General features: G+C 36.7%; 1 protein-coding gene and 1 pseudogene across 1 annotated transcript; one reads left to right on the forward strand and one right to left on the reverse strand.

Moving 5' to 3' along the window:
- Positions 1–25155, forward strand: part of LOC134476596 (interferon alpha-21-like) — a 95328-nt pseudogene that overhangs the window by 11642 nt on the left and 58531 nt on the right.
- On the reverse strand, positions 8760–9323 carry LOC100722772 (interferon alpha-13-like). The gene has a single exon (XM_003478889.5). It carries the CDS (start codon positions 9321–9323, stop codon positions 8760–8762), a length of 564 nt encoding a protein of 187 aa, XP_003478937.2.

Below are 25155 nucleotides of genomic sequence, written 5' to 3' on the forward strand. Positions count from 1 at the left end.
TAAAGGACATCCTTGTCTTGTGCCCGATTTTAAAGTAAAGGCTTTCAATTTTTGGCCATTTAGTATGATGCTGGCTGTTGGTTTGTCATAAATGGCCTTTATTATATTGAGGTAAAGACCATCTACTCCAATTTTCTGTAAAGTTCTTATCATAAATAGATGTTGGACCTTATTGAAGGCTTTTTCTGCATCTATAGAAATGAACATGCGATTCTTATTTTGGGCTTTATTGATATGGCGGATTACATTTATTGATGTGCGTATGTTGAACCATCCTTGCATTCCTGGGATGAATCCCACTTGGTCTTGGTGTATAATCTTCTTGATGATTTGCTGCATCCTATTTGCCAATATTTTATTGAGGATTTTTGCATCTGTGTTCACTAGGGAGATCGGTCTATAGTTCTCTTTTTTAGTTGGGTCTTTCTCAGGTTTTGGTACTAGAGTAATATTTGCTTCCAGGAATGACTTAGGAAGGATTGCTTCCCTTTGAATTTCATTGAATAGTTTGAGGAGTGTCGGCACTAGGTCTTCTTTGTATTTCTTGTAGAATTCTGCAGTGAATCCATCTGGGCCTGGGCTCTTCTTGATGGGTAAGGACTTAATTACATTTTCAATTTCATTAACAGAGATTGGGTTATTCAACAGTTTTACATCCTCTTAATCTAGCTTTGGTACTTCATATGCTTCTAAGAATCTGTCTATTTATTCTGTGTTATCAAACTTTTGAGAGTAGAGGTTTTCGAAATAGTTGTTGATGATCTTCTGTATTTCTATTGGGTCTGTAGTGATTTCTCCTTTTTCATTTCTTATTGCATGAATTTGAGCTTTTTCTTCCCTTTTGTAAATAAGGTTGGCTAGGGGCTTATCGATTTTATTTATTCTTTCAAAGAACCAACTCTTTGATTCGTTGATTCTTTGGATTGTTTTCTTAGTCTCTATTGCATTGATTTCTGCTCTGATTTTTATAATTTCCTCTCTTCTTTTGGCTTTGGGTTTGACTTGCTCTTCTTTTTCTAGCTGTTTGAGGTGTAGCATCAAGTTATTTATTTGTATTCGTTCTGTTTTCCTGATGTGGGAACTCAGTGCAATAAATTTTCCTCTCAGGACGGCTTTCATTGCATCCCACAGATTCCGGTAAGTTGTATCTGCATTTTTATTTTCTTTTAGGTATTGTTTAATTTCTTCTTTAATTTCTTCTGTGACCCACTGATTACTCAAGAGTGTGTTATTCAGTTTCCATGTGTTTGTGGGATTTTTGCAGTATCTTTTATCATTAATTTCTAATTTCAGGGCGCTATGATCTGATAACATGCAAGGGATAATTTCAACTCTTTTGCATTTGTTTAAATATGTTCTGTGAGCTAATATATGGTCTATTTTAGAAAATGATCCATGTACTGCTGAGGAGATGTATTCTGATGTTGTTGGGTGGAACATTCTGTATATGTCTATCAAACCCATTTGTTCACAGGTGTGATTGAGTTCTGTTATTTCTTTGCTCATTTTCTGTCTGGTTGATCTGTCCCTTGGTGTCAATGGCGTATTAAGGTCTCCTGTTACAATTGTGTTACTGATAATTTGAGTTTTCATTTCTGTTAATAATTGTTTTATATAACTGGGTGCTCTGGAGTTTGGTGCGTATATATTTAAGATAGTTATTTCTTCCTCTTGGAGTTTTCCCCTTATGAGTATGTAGTGACCTTCTTTGTCCTTTATGGTCATTGTTGGTTTAAAGTTCACGTTGTCTGCAAACAGAATGGCTACTCCTGCCTTTTTTTGGATTCCTGCTGCATGAAGAATTGTTTTCCATCCTTTGACTTTCAGTCTGTGAGTATCCTTCTGGGTTAGATGGGTTTCCTGTAAACAGCATATGGTTGGATTTTGTTTCTTGATCCATTCTGCTAGTCTGTTTCTTTTGATTGGTGCATTGAGACCATTTACATTAATGGTTATTACTGTTAAATGCTGGTTAATTGTAGGAATGTTATCTCTCTGCTGTTGCATCTTTATCTTTCTGTTCTGTTTCATTATTTGCTTTGCTTAGTGGTTTTTTCCTTTGTGTATCTAAACTGTCTTTCAATATTTTTTGCAGGGTTGGTTAGGTGTTCATGAAGTTCTTCAGCTGTTCTTTGTCATGGAAGTATCATATTTCACCATCTATTTTGAATGATAGTTTGCAGGATATATCAGTCTAGGTTGGAAATCATTTTGCTTTAGGATCTGGAATACCTCACTCCATGCTCTTCTTGACTTTATTGTTTGTGAAGAGAAGTCTGCTGTGATACTGATAGGTTTTCCTTTGTAAGTGATCTGTCTTTTCTCTCTGACAGCTTTTAATAATCTATTCTTGTGTTGGATTTCTGGGATGGTGATTATTATATGTCTGGGTGTAGTTTTATTTTGGTTATGACTATTTGGAGTTCTATATGCTTCACTGATCCTGATGTCAGTTTCTGATCTCATGCTTGGGAAATTTTCAGCTATTACTTCTCTAAATATCCTCTTGACATCCTTTATGTTGTCTCCTTCTTTTTCATTAATCCCTATCCTTCTTATGTTATTCTTCTTTGCATCATCTTGCAGTTGTTGAATTGTTGTTTCCTGATTCCTTGTTATTTTTAAACGATCTTTCCTTTCCTGTTCACCAGCTGCAATCCTGTCTTCAAGGTCTGAAATTCTATCTTCAATTTCATTAAGGCGGTTTTTATAGCTTTCAGTGGAGTTTTTTATTTCCTGTATATCTCTGTGCTTCTGCATTATGTATTCTGTTTGTTTCTTATATTGCTCGTCTAGGGATTCTATCTTTTTGTTCAGTTACTCCAATTTTTTATCTGTGTTTTCTTTAGATATATTTAGAATCTCTTTCATTTCTTTTATCATTCCTTCTTTTATCTGGGAGATTATTTCGAGTTTGAATTTCTTTAAAGCTTCCTGGATTTGCTTGTCAATTTCAGTAGCTATTGTGTCCGATATATGAGATGGATGGGATTTATTTTCTTCTATATACATTGCTCCTAGGGTTTTTTGAGATGGGCTGGAGGTTTGAGGTTGTAATTTGGTCTTTTATTTTGTCATTTTCCTATATTTCTGTTTTTCAAGTGTTATTTGAAAGCTTCCTCAGGGTCCGTTGAAAATCCCCTTCTATGTTTGCAGCTACTGAGACTCTGGCACCACGCTACCCCAAGCCATTGGGCCTGCAGAACCAATGGCCCTCCTCTGCCTGCTCAGAACTCCGCAGTTCCAGACAAGCTGGGCCTCAGGGACACTGTGCGCCCACCTGCCCCTTGGAAGCTCCACAGCTCTTCAATCGCAGCTGGGTTAGGGTACTCGTCACAGGCCGCGGTGCCTCAGGAACCTGTGATCCCTCCCTGCTTGCAGAGATATCCACAATCCTTCAGACACACGAAGAGGCCGATGCAGGCACCCCAGATCCGCCCAGCTCTTCCTCTGCACACTGATGGCTAGGCGCGGCAGCAAAACAGGCTGGGCTCGGGGGATAGTGTGGGCCCACCCACCCGTCGGGAGCTCAGCAGTTCTCCAAGTGCAACCGGGATGTGGAGGCAGATGTAGAGGCCTCAAACCCACCTCTCCCCTTCACTGCACCTGGAAGCCTGGAGGGACCCAAACAGTCTGGGCCGAGATATCCACAGTCCTCCAGACACACGGAGAGGCCGATGCAGGCACCCCAGATCTGCCCAGCTCCTCCTCTGCACACCGATGGCCAGGCGTGCATGAGTCCAGTTTTAATCTTCAGCATGTGGAAAGCCAGTTTTTCCGACACCATTTGCTAAAGAGACTATATTTCTTTCGAGAATGTGTTTGGCACCTTTGTCAAATACAAAGTAGCTTTGTGTATTTGCAGTTATTTTTGTGTCTTCTAATCTATTCGATTGATCTTCATAAGTTTTTTTTTCCAGTACTACAGTTTTTTTTTTTTTTAACACACTAGCTTTATAGTATAATTTCAAGTCAGGAATCGATATGCCCGTATCTTCACCTCATTGCCAACAATGTCCTTTGCTATTCTAGATCTCTTCAGATCCTAGATGAAGTTTAGCATTGTTTTCTGTAAGATATGCTACTGGAATTTTGATTGGGATTGCATTGAATCTGTATAACAGTTTTGGAAGTATAACCAATTTCACTATACATGTTCTTCCTATCCAAGAGCATGGTATATCTTTCTAATTTATAATATCTACTTCAATTTTATTTTTCAGAGTACTATAGTTTTCAACTTGAAGGTATTTTAAATCTTTCATTTGATGAATTCTTAGCTATTTCAATTTTTTTATGCTATTGTAAAGGGTAATGTTTCCCTATTTCTCTCTGAGTGCATTTGCTATTTGTGTACTAGAAGGCTATTGATTTTTGAATTTGGACTTTGTAACCAGCTACATTACTAAATTTGCTGGTTGAATCTAGCAATTCATTGGTGTAGTGTTTGGGTCTTCTAGGTAGAGTATTATGTCATCTGAAAATAATGATAATTTAACTTCTTCCTTTCCTTTTTTTATTCCTTTGATGTCTCCCTCTTGTCTAATTGCTCTGGCTAAAATGATGTATTACATTTATGGATTTTTGTATGTTGAACCATCCCTTCAACCCTGGGATGAATCTCACTTGATCGTGGTACAATTTTTTGACATTTTGCTGTAGTCTGATTGCCAGTATCTTAGTAAGGATTTTACATCAATGTTCATTAGTGAGTTTGGCCTGTAATTCTCCTTCTTAATTGGGTCCTTCTCTGTTTTTGGAATTAGAGGAATGCTTGCTTCTAGAAATGGATCTGAGAGTATTGCTTCCCTTTCAATTTCATTAATGAGTTTGAAAAGTAGTGGTGTTACGTTTTCGCTAAATTTCCTGTAGAATTAAGCAGTGAATCCACGAGGACCTGGGCTTTTCTTTGTTGATAGGTTTTTAATTACATCTTTAATTTCATTTATTGATATTGGGTTATTCAAAATTTTTATGTCTTTTTGATTCAGCTTTAGTAATTCATATGTTTCTAGGAATCTGTCCATTTCTTCTGTATTTTCCATCTTATTAAAATACAATATTTCAAAGTAGGTATAGATGCTTTTCTGGATTTCTGCAGTGTCTCTTGTAAGTTTACACTGTTCATTTGTAATTGCATGGATTTGAGTCTTCTTTCCTTTTCTGGATAAGGTTTGTCAATTTTATTTAATTTTTTTCAATAACCAAATTTTCAATTCGTTGATCCTTTGAATTCTTTTTTTAGTCTCCAATGTGTTAATTTCTGCTCTGATACTTATAATTTTCTCCCTTTACTGGCTTTTGGTTAGCCTGCTTTTCTTTTTCTAAAAATTGAGGTTCAACATTAAGTTGTTTATATGTGCTTTCCTTTTCCTGATATGATTTAGTGCTATAGATCTCCCTCTTAAGACTGCTTTCATTTTTTTTCCCACAAGTTCCAGTATGTAGTATTGTCATTATCATTCAACTGAAAAACTGTTTAATTTCTTCTTTAAACTCATCTGTTACCCATTGATTGTTCATTAGAGTGCTATTTAATTTCCATGTGTTGATGAAGTTCTTGTTGTTTCTTTGTCATGGATTTCCAATTTCATTGCACTGTGGGCTGATAGTATGTGTGGGATAATTTCAGTTCCTTTACATTTAACTAAGGATATTCTATGAGCCAGCATATGTTCTATTTTGGGGAATGTCCCTTGTGCAGCTCAAAATTATGTATATTTTGATGTTGTTTGCTGGAACACTCTGTAGACATCTACTAAGTCCATCTGCTCAAAGTTTTGATTTAGTTCTAATTTTTTCAATATTAATTGTTTTTGTCTAGTTGCTCTGTCTTTTTATAAGAGTGAGGTATTAAGGTCTCCCAATACAATTGTATTAAGGCTTACTTGATTGTTCGTGCCTAGGAATGTTTTTTTTTATATAGCTAGATGCAGTAATATTTTTTCCATATATCTTTATGATTGTTACATCTCCCTCTTTGACAATTCCCTTCACCAGAATGTACTGACCTTCTTTTTCTCTCTTACTCAGTCTTGGCTTGAAAGTCACATGATCTGCAAATAGAATAACAACCGCTGCTTTTTTCTGAATGTCTGTTGCATGGAGTATTGTTTTCCATCCTTAGACTTTCATTTTGGATTACATGTATATATTGTAGTTAGCATGTTATTGCATCTTGCTTCTTGATTCATTCTGCCAGTCTGTGTCTTTTGACTGGTGCAATGAGCCCTTTAACTTTGATGGTTAAAACTGATATTTATAGATTTATTTTTGTCATGTTGTTTTCCTACTATTGGCGCCCTCCCACCTTTTTCTTTTTTTCCCTTCCCTCTAGTTGTTTGCCTTCTCTGGTGGATTTCTTCTTTTGGGGTCCATGGAATTGTAGTCCTTTTTATCTCTTTCTAGAATGTCCTTTAGAACATTTTTGAGTGCTGGTTTGGCGGTCATAAATTTCCTGAGCTGTTCTTTGTCATGGAAGTATCTTATTTCAGGATCAATTTTGTAACATAATTTTGTGCATATGTTAATCTGGGTTGAAAGTTGTTTTCCTTTAAAACTTGCAGTACTCCATTCCAAGCTCTCCTAGACTTGACAGTTTGTGATCAGAAGTCAGCTGTAATGGTGAAGAATTTTCCTTTATAAGTGAGTTTTTCTTTTCCCTAACAGCTTTTAAAATTCTATTCTTGTATTGAATTTCTAGAATATTGACTATGATATGCCTGGATGCAGAACTGTTTTGATCATTGATAATGCAGTTCTGTATGTCTCACTTATTTGTATTTTTCTCTACCAGGAAAGTTTTCTGTCACAATGTCTGTGAACATATTTTAAATGTCATTTGTGGTATATCCTGCTTGGCCATTGACTGCAAATAATGTTAAATTATTCCTCTTTTTCTCATCTAGTGGCTGCTGGGTTGATTTCTCACATTCTCTGGCTAGTTTTGAGGAATCTTTCTTTTCCTGGTCACTAACTGCAAGCCTGTCATCAATATTTGACATTCTGTGCTCACATTCGCCTAATTTGCTTTGAATACTTTGAGAGTTTTTATTCTCCTAGATATCTGCTTGAATTGGCTTTATGGTTTCCATTTCTTTCCTATCTTACCTCTCATAATTTGCTTAATTTCATATATTTTTTTTTGTCTGTGTTTCCTCTAACATCGCTAAACAATTTTGGTAATCTCTGTATTTATTTGAGAGATTATTTCTGAGTTCATTTTTTCCGGAGCATCATTCAATTGCTTTGTTATCACTTTTTGGCGACCTGGTGGGGGTTTTCAGATTTTCCAGCCTCACTGTTCCCTGGGTTTGCTTTTGGTGAACTAAATGTCTGAGGTTATGTCTTGTTTAAATGTCTTATGATATCTTTCCAAAAGAATGCAAAATAATTGTGTACAATATATAAATGTGTAATAAATCAATTCTGTCCCAAGGCTTAAGAGTCAAGATGGATTAAAGAAATTGGTGAAGTGGGAAAACAAAAAGATTACAAGCAGTTTGCATCCCACCAACTTGGGGACACTTATGCAGAAGACTGAAGTAAATAACAGAGCTGATAAAAGGTAAAAGGTAGAACACAACAAAACCACACCCACGAGGAGGTTAAGAACCACACTCTAGCTCAAAAAAAAAAAAAAAGAATAAAAGAGAAAGAATGATAAAAAAAAACTAACTAAAACAAACAAATAAGAAAAGAAAAATAACAACAAAACAAAACCAAAAAATAGTCCAATTCCAGGATTCTTAGTGGAGCCTATGGAGACAGCATCCAAAATCCTGTTACTTAATCCCCACAATCAAGGAGTTACTTTAAGGGAAATAGAGAACTTTAGCAAGCCTGCCCTCAGACTAGACTGATTGGGCTGACCACGGTCCTAGCATTTTCCATAGTTCTGTACCCAGCTACAATCTGCTGGAGAAAGCAATCAATATTCTTCATTCTGGGCTTATCTGGCCCAACTCCAAAATGGCTGCCAGCCAGTGGCTTCTTCCTTCAGGAGGACCAAGTCCGTGGCACTCAATATCATTCAGCAAAGTTTTCCAAGTCCACTGCTCCCCTTTGCTACCAAAACTTTCCACAGAGGCCTGAGTGTTTGCCAGTTGCCAGTACCACCATGTGTCCCCAGGTTCCAACAGCTGCCTTCAAGCAGTGAGTCTGACTCCTGGCAAAGCTGCCACCAGCTAATGCCTTCTTCATTGAAGTTTTCCTTTTCACTGTCTCTGTGAGCTTCAATTCAGACTTCAGACTCTTCTATGTCCAGGGGACCGATTTTCTTATTTCTTGTCTTCTTCAGGATGGTGAATGTCCAATTCTAGATGGTGTCTCTCAAGAGGCTATTTGTTGCTTGCTACTCTGCCATCTGAAGTATCGTTTAAAGAACAAACACATATAGGAGGTGTTCACATGACACAAATCAAGTGGAAAAAGCAAATTGAACAAATGCAAAGAACATGTTTTATTATATTAACTGCAAGTTAGAAGTCTGCATATTTTATGCATAGTAAACACAAAATGTCTTATAGTTAAATAAATCTTAAATACACCAATAAATAAATACTTTTATGTTTGAAAAAGGAGCTGGAAAAAATACTCCATGTAGAGATGATAACAATGTTGCCCAGTACTCCTGAAAACATTGGACAAATACAGCACGTTATGAATACTGCTTAAATGAGAATCTTGGAAATGACAGAATCGTCAAAGTGTGATGCAACAGATGCCAATAGTTTCCATATTAAACGAGGACTCATTCCTCAGTCCTGCATCTTTCTCAACAGTTCTTCTGAGGAAGAGAAGGATCTGAAGAATTCTGCTCTGACCACCTCCCAGGCACAAGGGCTGTAGCTCTTCTCCTTCAGGTAGTCAGTGATCCCATGGAAGTATTTCTTCACAGCATTTCTGGAGTCCTCATGCCACAGGGAAGGGTTTTCCAGCCCTGTCTCCTTGGTCAGGCAGGCCTTCAGGTCATTCATCTGATCACGGAGGGCATCGCAGAAGGTTCTACGGAGACTCTGGTTCCAGGCAGCATGTGAGTTGTGTGATGAGAAGAGGATTAGGGTCTGCGTGGTCATCTCATGAAGGACAGAGAGAGCCTGAATTTTCTGGACCTGCTTGCCATCAAAGTCCAACAGGGCCAAGCCAAAGTCCTGTCTGTGCTTCAGGCAGGAGAAAGCGAAGGTTCTCCTCATTTGTTCCAGAAGACTCAAGGCTGTTGTGTTCCCCTGCATATAGGTCAGAGGCAGGGTGCAGGCCAGAGAGCAGGATGCCATGATGGTCAGCACAGGCAGGGCCATCAATCCAGTCAATGGCCAGGCCATGGGATCCTGCTGATGCTGCTTGGCTGTTTGAGATGGATGTGTGATCCTGAACCTTTGCCTGTGGGTTCTCTGAAGACCTGATGTGCTCAGACGACTTAAATAGGGAACGTAGCAGCTTCATTTTCTGAACGTCCTTCCTTTATTTTCTACTTCTGGTTTCCTGTTCCTTTTTGCTTTCTCTACTGGAGTTTTCAGTAAAGTTTGTCACCACTTTGCTTTCATCACTACCTTCACTCTGTACTCTCGTAGATATTGGTTTCGTAAATGAATTTCTGATTACAATTCAAAGGCACGGGTATGCAATATTTATGGAGTTAATTTGTGTTTTTACACTTAAAAAGTGAAAAGTTTTTAATTAAACATAGCATTAAGATGGTTATAGAAAAATTTTAAGCTGAAAATTGTATAATGCAATATTTACTGTTGGTATATCTTGAAAGCTTCCTTTATTTCCAACAACATATGAATGTATAAAGCTTATGTATTTGCACACTGTGGAGTGCTACTCTGCCATGATGAAAGATATAAACTTGAGTTATATGTGAATAATTGAGAGACCTGTGTCCTCATGTTAACTGAAATAAGACCCATGAAATTATACGTTGTATTTTTTTCAAGAATGAGAAATAAAAGACACATAATAGGAAGTTATGTGTCACAGTGGATGTTTCAGTTATGTCTGCCTTCATATATCAGCAGGTTGGGTTAGATCCAAAGCTTAGGTTCAAGTCACCATCAAAATTTTGATTTACAACCCAAATGTCAGGCACTTACGTCGTGCTAAACAAAAACTCACTATTCCTGAAAAGCCTCTTTAAGCCTAGGAAACATCCGTTGAGCCCAGATGTAGGTGAAAGCCAGATTCCTGATGTTCTTATGAAAGATGAATCTCCTTCCAAAGAAGAACCACTTTCCATTCCATCTCTTCTTCTTGAAAACCATGTCACCTTGAATGGTGTGTATAGCATGAAATTAGGCATATTCTTTGTAAGTACACGAGGAAGGTGACTGGTATTTCTGATAAATCATGCATAGTGTATAACCCGTTTTATAATGAAAAGTTTAGTTAAGGTGTTCCTAGTTAGGGTTGGAGTGTATAACAGGTATTTCTATTATTTCTTGTGGAAAATGTCTTGGCTTAAATCTAATTTGAAATATAATCAGCTCTTGAAAACAACTTAGTTTGTAAAATAAGGGTCCACTTAGGGACTTCTTCTTTTACAATTTTAGGAATTGTTCATTGTTACATTTTGGACAAATGTAATGATTTTAGTAATGATACAAAATTTATACCTGTATATTAAATATTTTGATTCCTTTTTCCCAATCCCTTATCTTTTCTTCAACACCTCTTCCCTTTCCTATTTACAAATTTTTTCTATATGATCTTTTTGTAATCATTTTTTCCTTTTCCCTTCCTTCCTTTCTGCCTTTCCCCACATCAGTTGGTCTCTTCCTTCTGGAAATTTTCTTCTGTTTCACAATATCTGTTGTGTATTTCGATCATTATTTACTTTTTCAGTTTATCTATAGGACAATGCAGTGATTACACACACGAATCTGATCTATTTTTCTTAAGAGTATGTTGTCAAGTTGTGTCTGTTTACTTAGAAATGGCTCAATTTTTTTCTTGCTTTAGTAGATTCTGTTGTATTTTTTAAAAACCCTGCACAACTTGTTAATTTGTTCCTTAGTTGATGAACCCTGGTTTTGTTTCCAAGATTTAGCTATTACAAACTGTGGTGCTATATACTTGGGTGTGCATATATCACTGTGGTATAGGAGAAGCTCAGAAGGCAAATAGCTGACTTAAATGGAACCTGTAATCCTAGTTTTTTGAGGAGTCTCCATACTAGTTTCCACAGTAGTTGTACCAGTCTACACTCTCATCAATTTGGAGCATGCTTCCCTTTTCCTACATCCCCTCCAGTACTGGTTCATTTCTTGACGATACTCACATTATGTGCAGTACAATTTTATGACAGTATAATATTATTTGCATCTCTGTAATATCCAGTCATGTTGAACGTTTTTCATATATTTGTTTGTGATTTGAATTTCTTCATCTGACAAGTGTTATTCCTGACAGGTGTCCATTTTTGAAGTGGGTCTTTAATTTTGGGTGGTTCTAATTTCTTTTAATTCTTTATATGTTACAGATATATGTCTTTTGAAGAACAACTGGTTGAAAATTTTTTCCACTGTGTGGCTTGTTGTCTTTTCATTCCATTGGTGATTTCCTTTGATATGTGAAGTCTTTTATTATAATGATATCCCAATTATTGATTTTTTTGTATTATTTCCTGTGTGACCAGTGTTCTGTTCATGAAATCTTTGCCTGTAACTATGTCTTGAAAGTTGCGCCTATGGTCTCTTCCAGCACATTTAGTATTCCCATTTTAAAAATTAGAGCTTTGATCCATTTCAGTTTTACTTGAGTGCATGGTGTTGGAACTGGACCTAGTTTTAGTCTTTGACATTTGAAAGCCAGGTTTTCTAGCACTATTGATTAATGAGACTATTGTCATGGATTATGTCTGTGGGCCCAGGCTCCATAAGTTTGGATTGTGCATTTTTGATGCTTCATTTTCTAGTGCTTGGATTGATGGTGTCAGCCCTCCCCCACACACACACATAGGGGTGTAGCCAGGATGTGATGTAATGGCAGGAAGAAGGTGTGTCTTGCTCTTTGCTGGTTCCTGATTGTTGTTTGCAACCGCCATGAACTGCGGACCAGCCATGCCCGGTTGCCTTGGAGCCAACTAAGTGTGGACTGAAACCTCCAAAGTGTGTAAGAAATCAAACTTTCCTTTCCCAACTTTGGATTTCAGGTAATTTGTCTCTGTAACGAGTAAAAAGGAACTAAGACAACTATCTTTATTCATTGACCATATTTGGCTCCTTTGTCAAAGATAACATGTCAGAGCGTGTTTGGAGTCATTTATACATCTTCTGATCAGTTCAACTGATGATCAGGGGTCTTTCTCTCTTTCTTTCTTTTCTTTCTTTTCTTTCTTTCTTTCTTTCTTTCTTTCTTTCTTTCTTTCTTTCTTTCTTTCTCTTTTTCTTTACCAACATCCTGTAGTTTTTATCATGGTAGTTTTGTAGTACAATTTCAAGTCAGGACTTGTAATTCTCCCTTCCTTGCCTTTGCTGTCCAGAATTGTTTTTGCTATTCTAGGTCTCTTCTGGTTCCAACTGAATTTTCAAAATGTTTTCTCTGTTCCTGTGGGTATGCTAATGGTACTTGGAATAGGATTCCATTAAAGCTGTACAAAAAATTTGAGACTATAGTTATTTTTATGATGTTGGTTCTTCCTATTGTTGATCAAGAGCTATCTTTCCCTTTTCTGATGTTTTAAGGGATAATATTTCCTTAGCGTTGTGTTTCTAGGGCAATTGTAGTACCTCGGCGTGTTCATAGTCCAACTAATTAATTTAGAGAAATAGGAGTTATAGCATCCCCAAAGAGAATCCATGTTTCAAACAAAGTTTTTCATATTGATTTGGTTCCATCACACACTAGGATTCAAATACCCGAATGATGTACATATACATGATTATCCTGTGTATTGTGCAACAGAACAGATGTCTGCTCACATTTTCTTTTTCATAGAAAGCAAAAATTATTTGTTTTTGCATTGCAGTGACTGTGGATGAATAGAAAACCAAAGTGTGTGCTAATGTGTAAAGCATAATGAAAGTAGGAAAAGAATGTCCTCCTGGGGGAATTAGAGATAAATATAACTTAGTCTCTTGTGCCCACGAAGAAGGAGAACAAATTTTAGGCAAAAGTATAGGAAGAGGTTTGACGCATTGAAGATAAACATAGCAAGATCCCTTGGTTGAAAGGTAAGTGATGATTCCCTGGTCCGGAAGTGGTATTTATGTTTGGTGCATTCTGTCATCACAGAGAGGCAAGGAAGACACATCAACCAACTCAAAATTTGATACACAGAAGCAGAAATTTGTCAGAGCACAACATTGTCTCTGGACAATAAGCAGTGTTCGTTCCATCAAGGTTTCACCTGGAAGATAATTAAACTCAGAGCATCAATATTCCTATTGTCATATCAGGGAAGAAGCAAATAAAATGATTGTTTCAAAAGACACTTACCTCTGCTTAGTTCATTTCAGTTAAAACGGTAATATTAGTAAAAGGCATAAGTCATTAAATTATGTAAATGTTTCTTGTAAGTCAAATATTGCTCTTACCACTTAGAAAATCAATCATCATGGAACTTCTTGAATGCTGCTCTCATTTTTCATAAATGGGAAAAACCTGCCTTGTGCCCAGATTGTTTACGCGGGTAGCAACATCAGTGAAGACAAAAGAAAGCAAGAGATCCCCCTCTTATTCCCATTTCCAACAGGAAACATGAAAGCACGGGTAACTCATGAACTGTGGAGCCACTTTCAACTCCATTGTGAGAAAAATGCCACTCTGAGTCCCTAATTCTTATCTGTTCTCTAGGGATATTTTTGGCCAGGAGTATCAGAGCTGCCTTTAGACTGATCTGTATTTTCTAGTAAGTATCTTCCTGCCTGTGGAATACCAGATATTTTCTCTTCAGCTCTCTTGACTCTCATTAACTCCAAGTTCATTTGCTTAATTTAGACAGATTATCTCATATCTTGTCCAATATATGCATACGAATTCTTACCTAGTTTGTTTTATTCAGAGTGTATCTTCCTAATATTGAATATATTTTTTAAACACTGTGTGCCCTCTGGTTTCATGTCTTAAGATATGAACTAGGTTCTGGGGACTTAATTCAGCAGTGTAAGCAATTCACTGGCAAGTGTGAGGTCTGTGTTTGATCCCCAGTGCCAAAAAAATAAATAAATAAAACTGTAAAACATGAACTAAATGTGAATGAAATCAAGGAACTGAGGTTCAGAGCTCAAACATCTGGCAAGCCTCACTGAATGGATGAGTGGTAAGGAAATGGAAGTGTTGCTTGAGAAATAAGGTGATTCCAGCACATTACATGAGAGTGACTCTGAAGACCAACATTCTGGGCAGCTGCCTACTCAGCTTCTCAGTGCCCCTTATTTGTAGGAAACCATTTAACTGCTGTATTGATTATAGTGATATATATTTAGCATTGGTTTCAAATACTGGGCAGTATCATGACAGAGGCAGAGAAGAGGGATTGGAACAAACAGTATTTTTGTTGTGGTGGAAGATAGTTTTGCCAAAAAGAGTATTGAAATGGAGCCTTGTGTGTTCTTTCTGAAAATGATAGCTTCAGGATCATCCTTTGAAGGCATGGATTCTCATTAAATGCACAGAAATGGTGAAAAACCATTTCATTGCTTTGTGTGTATCCATTCATATGGGATTGTAGGCTCCATTTCCATTTGAATTTCAAAATTTGACATATAATACTTAGTGTACCCATTCACACTGAAACACCAATTAATTGTGAAGCACTGGTTCAAAGGTTTGCCTGAAAAATTCCTCATTCTTCTTCATACATGGCCTTTAAAAAGTGGCCAATTTCCCTTTTAGAATACCTCTCCAGAATTTATATGATACCTCTAAATGGAGGAATTATGTCTCTCAATAGGTATATATTAGTTGATTCCCTGTCATCTCAGGAGGTCAATCAATATTTACTTCGTTTGATTGTAGTGGAGAAATAATGTGTGGTCTTTTCACTAGGCTACATCTTCAGCCCTCAATTTGCTTTTGTTTAGAGAGTGTGTCTTGCTAAATTGCTAAGTTTTCTGTGCTGGACTTGCTTGCCCACTTCTCTTGCCTCACCCCTCCAGAGTACCAGAATAACAGTACATGAACAAAAGGACCTCTTTAGTAATGAAAGATTCATTCTTCTGTTTTGTATCAGTGTTACTCATGGTTCTGCTGGAAGTAACATGATCATGCTTTCTTCATTTCTTCTTGCGTTAAGGACAGAACTTTAATTTTATATTGTACTCCATGGCCTTCTCTCTGTCCTCACTGTATTTGTGACTGTGGGACCTGAAAAGAGTGAAATACATCCAGCATGTAAATTGTGGAGTTAGACTTTGGGACAGAATTCTTTTCATAAAATGAGCACCAAAATAAATTTCTTACTTTTTCCTTTTAAAAACAGCATTAGTACACAAATGAAAGGTAGTCTCACACCCACAAGTCACCAATATACAATTCCTTTTAAAAAGTTTGAAAATCAGCATTATATGAGAATATAGCTGGGCTAATTATTTATGGATAGAAGTGAGTTTTTTGGCTGTCTTCTGTGTCCCTGAGAACACTCACATGGGGCTCAGTGTAATTTTCTGTTTGCAACTGAGCAAATGAGATTCAAGCACAATGATGAAATAACTTGTAGAATAAACAGTTTTGCCCAATACAACTCGAAGAGGATTAATGTGAAGCATATATAAAGGGCTAAAAAATTAGACTCTCAAAATAAAAGACAAATATCAAAAAATGTAGAATGGGACTCCTCTCAGAAGAAGAACCACAAGTATGCATTACATTTATTTACAAGATGGTCATCATCATTAGCCACTAACAAATGCAAATTAAACCTTCTCTGAGATTCCATCTTAATCCATATAGAATCACTGTCTTCAAGAAATCAAATAATATGAAATGCTGGTTAGGCTGTGTGGAAAAGAGAACACTTCTACACAGTTGTTACCAATGTAAAGTAGTATACCACAGAAACCATTTCATGGTTTCCTTGAAAAATGTAAAATAAAATTCCAGGGGACCCAGAATACCCATGCTTACAGTAGCACAGTTCACAACAGCTCATTTCTAGAAGTGATCTATATGTCCATCAATACTTAAATGGGATGGATAATGAAGATGTAGGCATTAAACTCAATGGAATATTGCTTTTCTATAAAGACGGATTGATTTGATTTCATTTTAGGAAAACTTGTGCACTTTTTCTTTTCTGGAGGAGGTGTTCAGGCAGGGTCTCTATGTTCTTCAGGCTGAATTTGAGTCCACTATAGCTCATGCTGGCATTGAACTTGTGGTAATGTTCTTGATTTAGCTTCCCCACTTCTGAGATTACATGCTTGCACCACTATTATGTCTCAGAAAATGGATGGACTTTGAATCATAATGTTAAGAGAAAAGAATCAGAGACAAAGCTTAATTATTTCATGCTTTCTTCTGTATGAGATAGCCAAGGTGTTGATCAGTAAAACAGTCAAATAAAAGATGATGATAGAAATGGGTAGAGATATTTTTAAAATGAAAGGAGACGATCATGAATGGAAAAGCTGGGTGTGTAGGCAAGCAAACATAGAAATAGAAGTGAAGTGTGTCATGTACATGTACCAACTATCCACAATGAATATATTAATTATGTACCACAAACATGAACTAACAATAAAGATGATCTTCTAACAATATGGCCTCTATGTTGCTGAAGCTTTAAAGATGTCATTTTTGTTTGACACACAAGTAGCAAACATGAAATAAAAACCCAGTCCTTACTGAGATATTGGTTTAGTTGCCTGTGTCCAAAATGAGAAATGACCCAGAGAGTGACAGTCAGCTTTTCCTCCAGGCCCAAATCAATTCAGCTCACCTGAGCCAAGGCCTGTGCAAAAGCAGCATAGCTTTTTCCAGGGCATCAATGGTTATCAGGCTATTGAGACCCGTCCTCAACCCCTCCGAGCTGGAATTGCTTGTTTCCTATGGAATCACAGTAAGTGGGGTCATGACGGTCCTTTAGTGGACTTTCTTGGAGTTTCCTTTCTAAAACAAGAAATGAGCTTTTTGTTTCATTTATTAAAGACCATCGTCATCATTATTATGATGAAAGATCACAGGAGATATAATAGTGATGCCATTTTGCTTTAACTACCCTATTCATGGTGCAGAGTACTTATTCATTACTTATACAGGTGCTTCTTGTGAGTGCTAGTCTTCAGGAATGGTCCTAATTATTAAATATGCATAAACAGTGAATAATGGATACAGGGCAAGTGAAAGAAAAGAATCCACCATTGTTCACTCTTCAGTGAACTAAGATTAAAAAATTCAGTGTTCTTTCCTATTCGAAATTGCCACCTTCCAATATGCACATTACTGATATAAGTCCTCTTCAAAAGTCTCCTTCTCAATTACTGTGAACATACTCAGACCCTGTCCATGGCCTTCTGTTCATGTATTGTTTTTACACTGTTTGTTCTTTATGGAGCCTGCGTCATGATCAGAATTTAAGATCAGTTAGAAGTGGTCGTGATATTGCACACGTGTACTCCAGTGCAAACAGACTTCACTTATGGATCATGTTTTGTTACTGTGACTAGGTCATAAAATGAACTGGTCATGAAATGGGAAATTATATGTATGTGACATGTATATTACAATATTTAGAAATCACCAAAGGAAATTTTGTATCATTACTAAAATCATTACATTTGTCCAAAATGTAACAATGAACAATTCCTAAAATTGTAAAAGAAGAAGTCCCTAAGTGGACCCTTATTTTACAAACTAAGTTGTTTTCAAGAGCTGATTATATTTCAAATTAGATTTAAGCCAAGACATTTTCCACAAGAAATAATAGAAATACCTGTTATACACTCCAACCCTAACTAGGAACACCTTAACTAAACTTTTCATTATAAAACGGGTTATACACTATGCATGATTTATCAGAAATACCAGTCACCTTCCTCGTGTACTTACAAAGAATATGCCTAATTTCATGCTATACACACCATTCAAGGTGACATGGTTTTCAAGAAGAAGAGATGGAATGGAAAGTGGTTCTTCTTTGGAAGGAGATTCATCTTCCATAAGAACATCAGGAATCTGGCTTTCACCTACATCTGGGCTCAACGGATGTTTCCTAGGCTTAAAGAGGCTTTTCAGGAATAGTGAGTTTTTGTTTAGCACGACGTAAGTGCCTGACATTTGGGTTGTAAATCAAAATTTTGATGGTGACTTGAACCTAAGCTTTGGATCTAACCCAACCTGCTGATATATGAAGGCAGACATAACTGAAACATCCACTGTGACACATAACTTCCTATTATGTGTCTTTTATTTCTCATTCTTGAAAAAAATACAACGTATAATTTCATGGGTCTTATTTCAGTTAACATGAGGACACAGGTCTCTCAATTATTCACATATAACTCAAGTTTATATCTTTCATCATGGCAGAGTAGCACTCCACAGTGTGCAAATACATAAGCTTTATACATTCATATGTTGTTGGAAATAAAGGAAGCTTTCAAGATATACCAACAGTAAATATTGCATTATACAATTTTCAGCTTAAAATTTTTCTATAACCATCTTAATGCTATGTTTAATTAAAAACTTTTCACTTTTTAAGTGTAAAAACACAAATTAACTCCATAAATATTGCATACCCGTGCCTTTGAATTGTAATCAGAAATTCATTTACGAAACCAATATCTACGAGAGTACAGAGTGAAGGTAGTGATGAAAGCAAAGTGGTGACAAACTTTACTGAAAACTCCAGTAGAGAAAGCAAAAAGGAACAGGAAACCAGAAGTAGAAAATAAAGGAAGGACGTTCAGAAAATGAAGCTGCTACGTTCCCTATTTAAGTCGTCTGAGCACATCAGGTCTTCAGAGAACCCACAGGCAAAGGTTCAGGATCACACATCCATCTCAAACAGCCAAGCAGCATCAGCAGGATCCCATGGCCTGGCCATTGACTGGATTGATGGCCCTGCCTGTGCTGACCATCATGGCATCCTGCTCTCTGGCCTGCACCCTGCCTCTGACCTATATGCAGGGGAACACAACAGCCTTGAGTCTTCTGGAACAAATGAGGAGAACCTTCGCTTTCTCCTGCCTGAAGCACAGACAGGACTTTGGCTTGGCCCTGTTGGACTTTGATGGCAAGCAGGTCCAGAAAATTCAGGCTCTCTCTGTCCTTCATGAGATGACCACGCAGACCCTAATCCTCTTCTCATCACACAACTCACATGCTGCCTGGAACCAGAGTCTCCGTAGAACCTTCTGCGATGCCCTCCGTGATCAGATGAATGACCTGAAGGCCTGCCTGACCAAGGAGACAGGGCTGGAATACCCTTCCCTGTTGCATGAGGACTCCAGAAATGCTGTGAAGAAATACTTCCGAGGGATCACTGACTACCTGAAGGAGAAGAGCTACAGCCCTTGTGCCTGGGAGGTGGTCAGAGCAGAATTCTTCAGATCCTTCTCTTCCTCAAAAGAACTGTTGAGAAAGATGCAGGACTGAGGAATGAGTCCTCGTTTAATATGGAAACTATTGGCATCTGTTGCATCACACTTTGACGATTCTGTCATTTCCAAGATTCTCATTTAAGCAGTATTCATAACGTGCTGTATTTGTCCAATGTTTTCAGGAGTACTGGGCAACATTGTTATCATCTCTACATCGAGTTTTTTTTCCGGCTCCTTTTTCAAACATAAAAGTATTTATTTATTGGTGTATTTAAGATTTATTTAACTATAAGACATTTTGTGTTTACTATGCATAAAATATGCAGACTTCTAACTTGCAGTTAATATAATAAAACATGTTCTTTGCATTTGTTCAATTTGTCTGTTTGCTTTTTCCACTTGATTTGTGTCATATGAACACTTCCTATATGTGTTTGTTCTTTAAACGATACTCCAGATGGCAGAGTAGCAAGCAACAAATAGCCTCTTGAGAGACACCATCTAGAATTGGACATTCACCATCCTGAAGAAGACAAGAAAGAAGAAAATCGGTCTCCTGGACATAGAAGAGTCTGAAGTCTGAATTGAAGCTCACAGAGACAGTGAAAAGGAAAACTTCAATGAAGAAGGCATTAGCTGGTGGCAGCTTTGCCAGGAGCCAGACTCACTGCTTGAAGGCAGCTGTTGGAACCTGGGGACGCATGGTCGTACTGGCAACTGGCAAACACTCAGTCCTCTGTGGAAAGTTTTGGTGGCAAAGGGGAGCAGTGGACTTGGAAAACTTTGCTGAATGATATTGAGTGCCACAGACTTGGTCCTCCTGAAGGAAGAAGCCACTGGCTGGCAGCCATTTTGGAGTTGGGCCAGATAAGCCCAGAATGAAGAATATTGATTGCTTTCTCCAGCAGATTGTAGCTGGGTACAGAACTATGGAAAATGCTAGGACCGTGGTCAGCCCAATCAGTCTGGTCTGAGGGCAGGCTTGCTAAAGTTCTCTATTTCCCTTAAAGTAACTCCTTGATTGTGGGGATTAAGTAACAGGATTTTGGATGCTGTCTCCATAGGCTCCACTAAGAATCCTGGAATTGGACTATTTTTTGGTTTTGTTTTGTTGTTATTTTTCTTTTCTTATTTGTTTGTTTTAGTTAGTTTTTTTTTATCATTCTTTCTCTTTTATTCTTTTTTTTTTTTTTTTTTTGAGCTAGAGTGTGGTTCTTAACCTCCTGGTGGGTGTGGTTTTGTTGTGTTCTCTCTTTTATCTTCCAGCTCTCTTATTTACTTCAGTCTTCTGCATAAGTGTCCCCAAGTTGGTGGGATGCAAACTGCTTGTAATCTTTTTGTTTTCCCACTTTTCCAATTTCTTTAATCCATCTTGAATCTTAAGCCTTGGGACAGAATTGATTTATTACACATTTATATATTGTACACAATTATTTTGCATTCTTTTGGAAAGATATCATAAGACATTTAAACAAGACATAACCTCAGACATTTAGTTCACCAAAAGCAAACCCAGGGAGCAGTGAGGCTGGAAAATCTGAAAACCCCCACCAGTCGCCAAAAAGTGATAACAAAGCAATTGAATGATGCTCCGGAAAAAATGAACTCAGAAATAATCTCTCAAATAAATACAGAGATTACCAAAATTGCTTAGCGATGTTAGAGGAAACACAGACAAAAAAAAAATATATGAAATTAAGCAAATTATGAGAGGTAAGATAGGAAAGAAATGGAAACCATAAAGCCAATTCAAGCAGATATCTAGGAGAATAAAAACTCTCCTGAAAGTATTCAAAGCAAATTAGGCGAATGTGAGCACAGAATGTCAAATATTGATGACAGGCTTGCAGTTAGTGACCAGGAAAAGAAAGATTCCTCAAAACTAGCCAGAGAATGTGAGAAATCAACCCAGCAGCCACTAGATGAGAAAAAGAGGAATAATTTAACATTATTTGCAGTCAATGGCCAAGCAGGATATACCACAAATGGCATTTAAAATATGTTCACAGACATTGTGACAGAAAACTTTCCTGGTAGAGAAAAATACAAATAAGTGAGACATACAGAACTGCATTATCAATGATCAAAACAGTTCTGCATCCAGGCATATCATAGTCAACATTCTAGAAATTCAATACAAGAATAGAATTTTAAAAGCTGTTAGGGAAAAGAAAAACTCACTTATAAAGGAAAATTCATCACCATTACAGCTGACTTCTAATCACAAACTGTCAAGTCTAGGAGAGCTTGGAATGGAGTACTGCAAGTTTTAAAGGAAAACAACTTTCAACCCAGATTAACATATGCACAAAATTATGTTACAAAATTGATCCTGAAATAAGATACTTCCATGACAAAGAACAGCTCATGAAATTTATGACCGCCAAACCAGCATTCAAAAATGTTCTAAAGGACATTCTAGAAAGAGATAAAAAGGACTACAATTCCGTGGACCCCAAAAGAAGAAATCCACCAGAGAAGGCAAACAACTAGAGGGAAGGGAAAAAAAGAAAAAGGTGGGAGGGCGCCAATAGTAGGAAAACAACATGACAAAAATAAATCTATAAATATCAGTTTTAACCATCAAAGTTAAAGTGCTCAGTGCACCAGTCAAAAGACACAGACTGGCAGAATGGATCAAGAAGCAAGATGCAATAACATGCTAACTACAATATATACATGTGATCCAAAATGAAAGTCTAAGGATAGAAAACAATACTCCATGCAACAGACATTCAGAAAAAAGTAGGGGTTGCTATTCTATTTGCAGATCATGTGACTTTCAAGCCAAGACTGAGTAAGAGAGATAAAGAAGGTCAGTACATTCTGGTGAAGGGAATTGTCAAAGAGGGAGATGTAACAATCCTAAAGATATATGGAAAAAATATACTGCATCTAGCTATATAAAACAACATTCCTGGGCACGAAAAATCAAGTAAGCCTTAATACAATTGTATTGGAAGACCTTAATACCTCACTCTTATAAAAAGACAGAGCAACTAGACAAAACATTTAATATTAAAAAATTAGAACTAAATCAAAACTTTGAACAGATGGACTTAGTAGATATCTACAGAGTGTTCCAGCAAACAACATCAAAATATACATAATTTTGAGCTGCACAAGGGACATTCCCCAAAATAGAACATATACTGGCTCATAGAATATCCTTAGTTAAATGTAAATGAACTGAAATTATCCCACACATACTATCAGCCCACAGTGCAATGAAATTGGAAATCCATGACAAAGAAACAACAAGAACTTCATCAACACATGGAAATTAAATAGCACTCTAATGAACAATCAATGGGTGACAGATAGGTTTAAAGAAGAAATTAAACAGTTTTTCAGTTGAATGATAATGACAATACTACATACTGGAACTTGTGGGGAAAAAATGAAAGCAGTCTTAAGAGGGAGATCTATAGCACTAAATCATATCAGGAAAAGGAAAGCACATATAAACAACTTAATGTTGAACCTCAATTTTTAGAAAAAGAAAAGCAGGCTAACCAAAAGCCAGTAAAGGGAGAAAATTATAAGTATCAGAGCAGAAATTAACACATTGGAGACTAAAAAACGAATTCAAAGGATCAATGAATTGAAGATTTGGTTATTGAAAAAATTAAATAAAATTGACAAACCTTATCCAGAAAAGGAAAGAAGACTCAAATCCATGCAATTACAAATGAACAGTGTAAACTTACAAGAGACACTGCAGAAATCCAGAAAAGCATCTATACCTACTTTGAAATATTGTATTTTAATAAGATGGAAAATACAAAAGAAATGGACAGATTCCTAGAAACATATGAATTACTAAAGCTGAATCAAGAAGATATAAAAACTTTGAATAACCCAATATCAATAAATGAAATCAAAGGACCTGGCCCATCGCAGGTCCTCATGGATTCACTGCTTAATTCTACAGGAAATTTAGCGAAAACGTAACACCACTACTTTTCAAACTCTTTAATGAAATTGAAAGGGAAGCAATACTCTCAGATCCATTTCTAGAAGCAAGCATTACTCTAATTCCAAAAACAGAGAAGGACCCAATTAAGTAGGAGAATTACAGGCCAAACTCACTAATGAACATTGATGTAAAATCCTTACTAAGATACTGGCAATCAGACTGCAGCAAAATGTCAAAAAGATTGTACGACGATCAAGTGAGATTCATCCCAGGGTTGCGGGGATGGTTCAACATACAAAAATCCATAAATGTAATACATCATTTTAGCCAGAGCAATTAGACAAGAGGGAGATATCAAAGGCATAAAAATAGGAAAGGAAGAAGATAAATTGTCATTATTTTCAGATGACATAATACTCTACCTAGAAAACCCAAACACTACACCAATGAATTGCTAGATTCAACCAGCAAATTTAGTAATGTAGCTGGTTACAAAGTCCAAATTCAAAAATCAATAGCCTTCTAGTACACAAATAGCAAATGCACTCAGAGAGAAATAGGGAAACATTACCCTTTACAATAGCATACAAAAAATTGAAATAGCTAGGAATTCATCAAATGAAAGATTTAAAATACCTTCAAGTTGAAAACTATAGTACTCTGAAAAATAAGATTGAAGAAGATATTAGAAATTAGAAAGATATACCATGCTCTTGGGTAGGAAGAACATGTATAGTGAAATTGGTCATACTTCCAAAACTGTTATACAGATTCAATGCAATCCCAATCAAAATTCCAGTAGCATATCTTACAGAAAACAATGCTAAACTTCATGTAGAATCTGAAGAGATCTAGAATAGCAAAGGACATTGTTGGCAATAAGGTGAAGATACGGGCATATCGATTCCTGACTTGAAATTATACTATAAAGCTAGTGTGTTAAAAAAAAAAAAAACTGTAGTACTGGAAAAAAAACTTATGAAGATCAATCGAATAGATTAGAAGACACAAAAATAATTGCAAATACACAAAGCTACTTTGTATTTGACAAAGGTGCCAAACACATTCTCGAAAGAAATATAGTCTCTTTAGCAAATGGTGTTGGAAAAACTGGCTTTCCACATGCTGAAGATTAAAACTGGACTCATATCTTTCACCAGATACTAAGCTAAAATCAGAATGGATTAAAGATTTTAATACAAAAACAGAAATGTTAGGTCTGCTGGAAGATAGAGTAGGTAAAACTCTTGAAGACATTGGTACAAGCGGGACTTTATGAATAAAATTCAGATTGCACAGCACTTATTGCAAATAATCAGCAAATGGGCTTGTCATACTAAAAAGCTTTTGCACAGCAAGAGAAACTACCAACAGAGTTAAGAGACAACCCACATTGTGGGAGAAAATGTTTGCCTAGTGTTACTCAGATAAAGGATTACAACTGAAAATATATAAAGAAAAACATCAGTCTTCCCAGATTTAAAGATCCAATCCAAAAATGGGCATCTGAGATGAACACACACTTCACAGAGGAAGAAGTACAAATAGCAAATAAATACGTGAAAAAAATTTCAATAGCACCAGTCATTCGAGAGATGAAAATTAAAAGAACACTGAAACTGCACCTCCCCTCAGAAAGAATGGCTAACACTAAGAAATCCACCAATTACAAATCCTAAAGAGGCTGGGAGGAAAAAAGAACTCTTCTCCCTTGATGGTGGTAATACACTCTAGGGTGCAACCACTGTG

This window comes from Cavia porcellus, unplaced genomic scaffold (genome assembly GCF_034190915.1).
Source record: "Cavia porcellus strain 051 isolate PalLab524CR breed Dunkin Hartley unplaced genomic scaffold, mCavPor4.1 scaffold_1, whole genome shotgun sequence".
Taxonomy (NCBI): domain Eukaryota; kingdom Metazoa; phylum Chordata; class Mammalia; order Rodentia; family Caviidae; genus Cavia; species Cavia porcellus.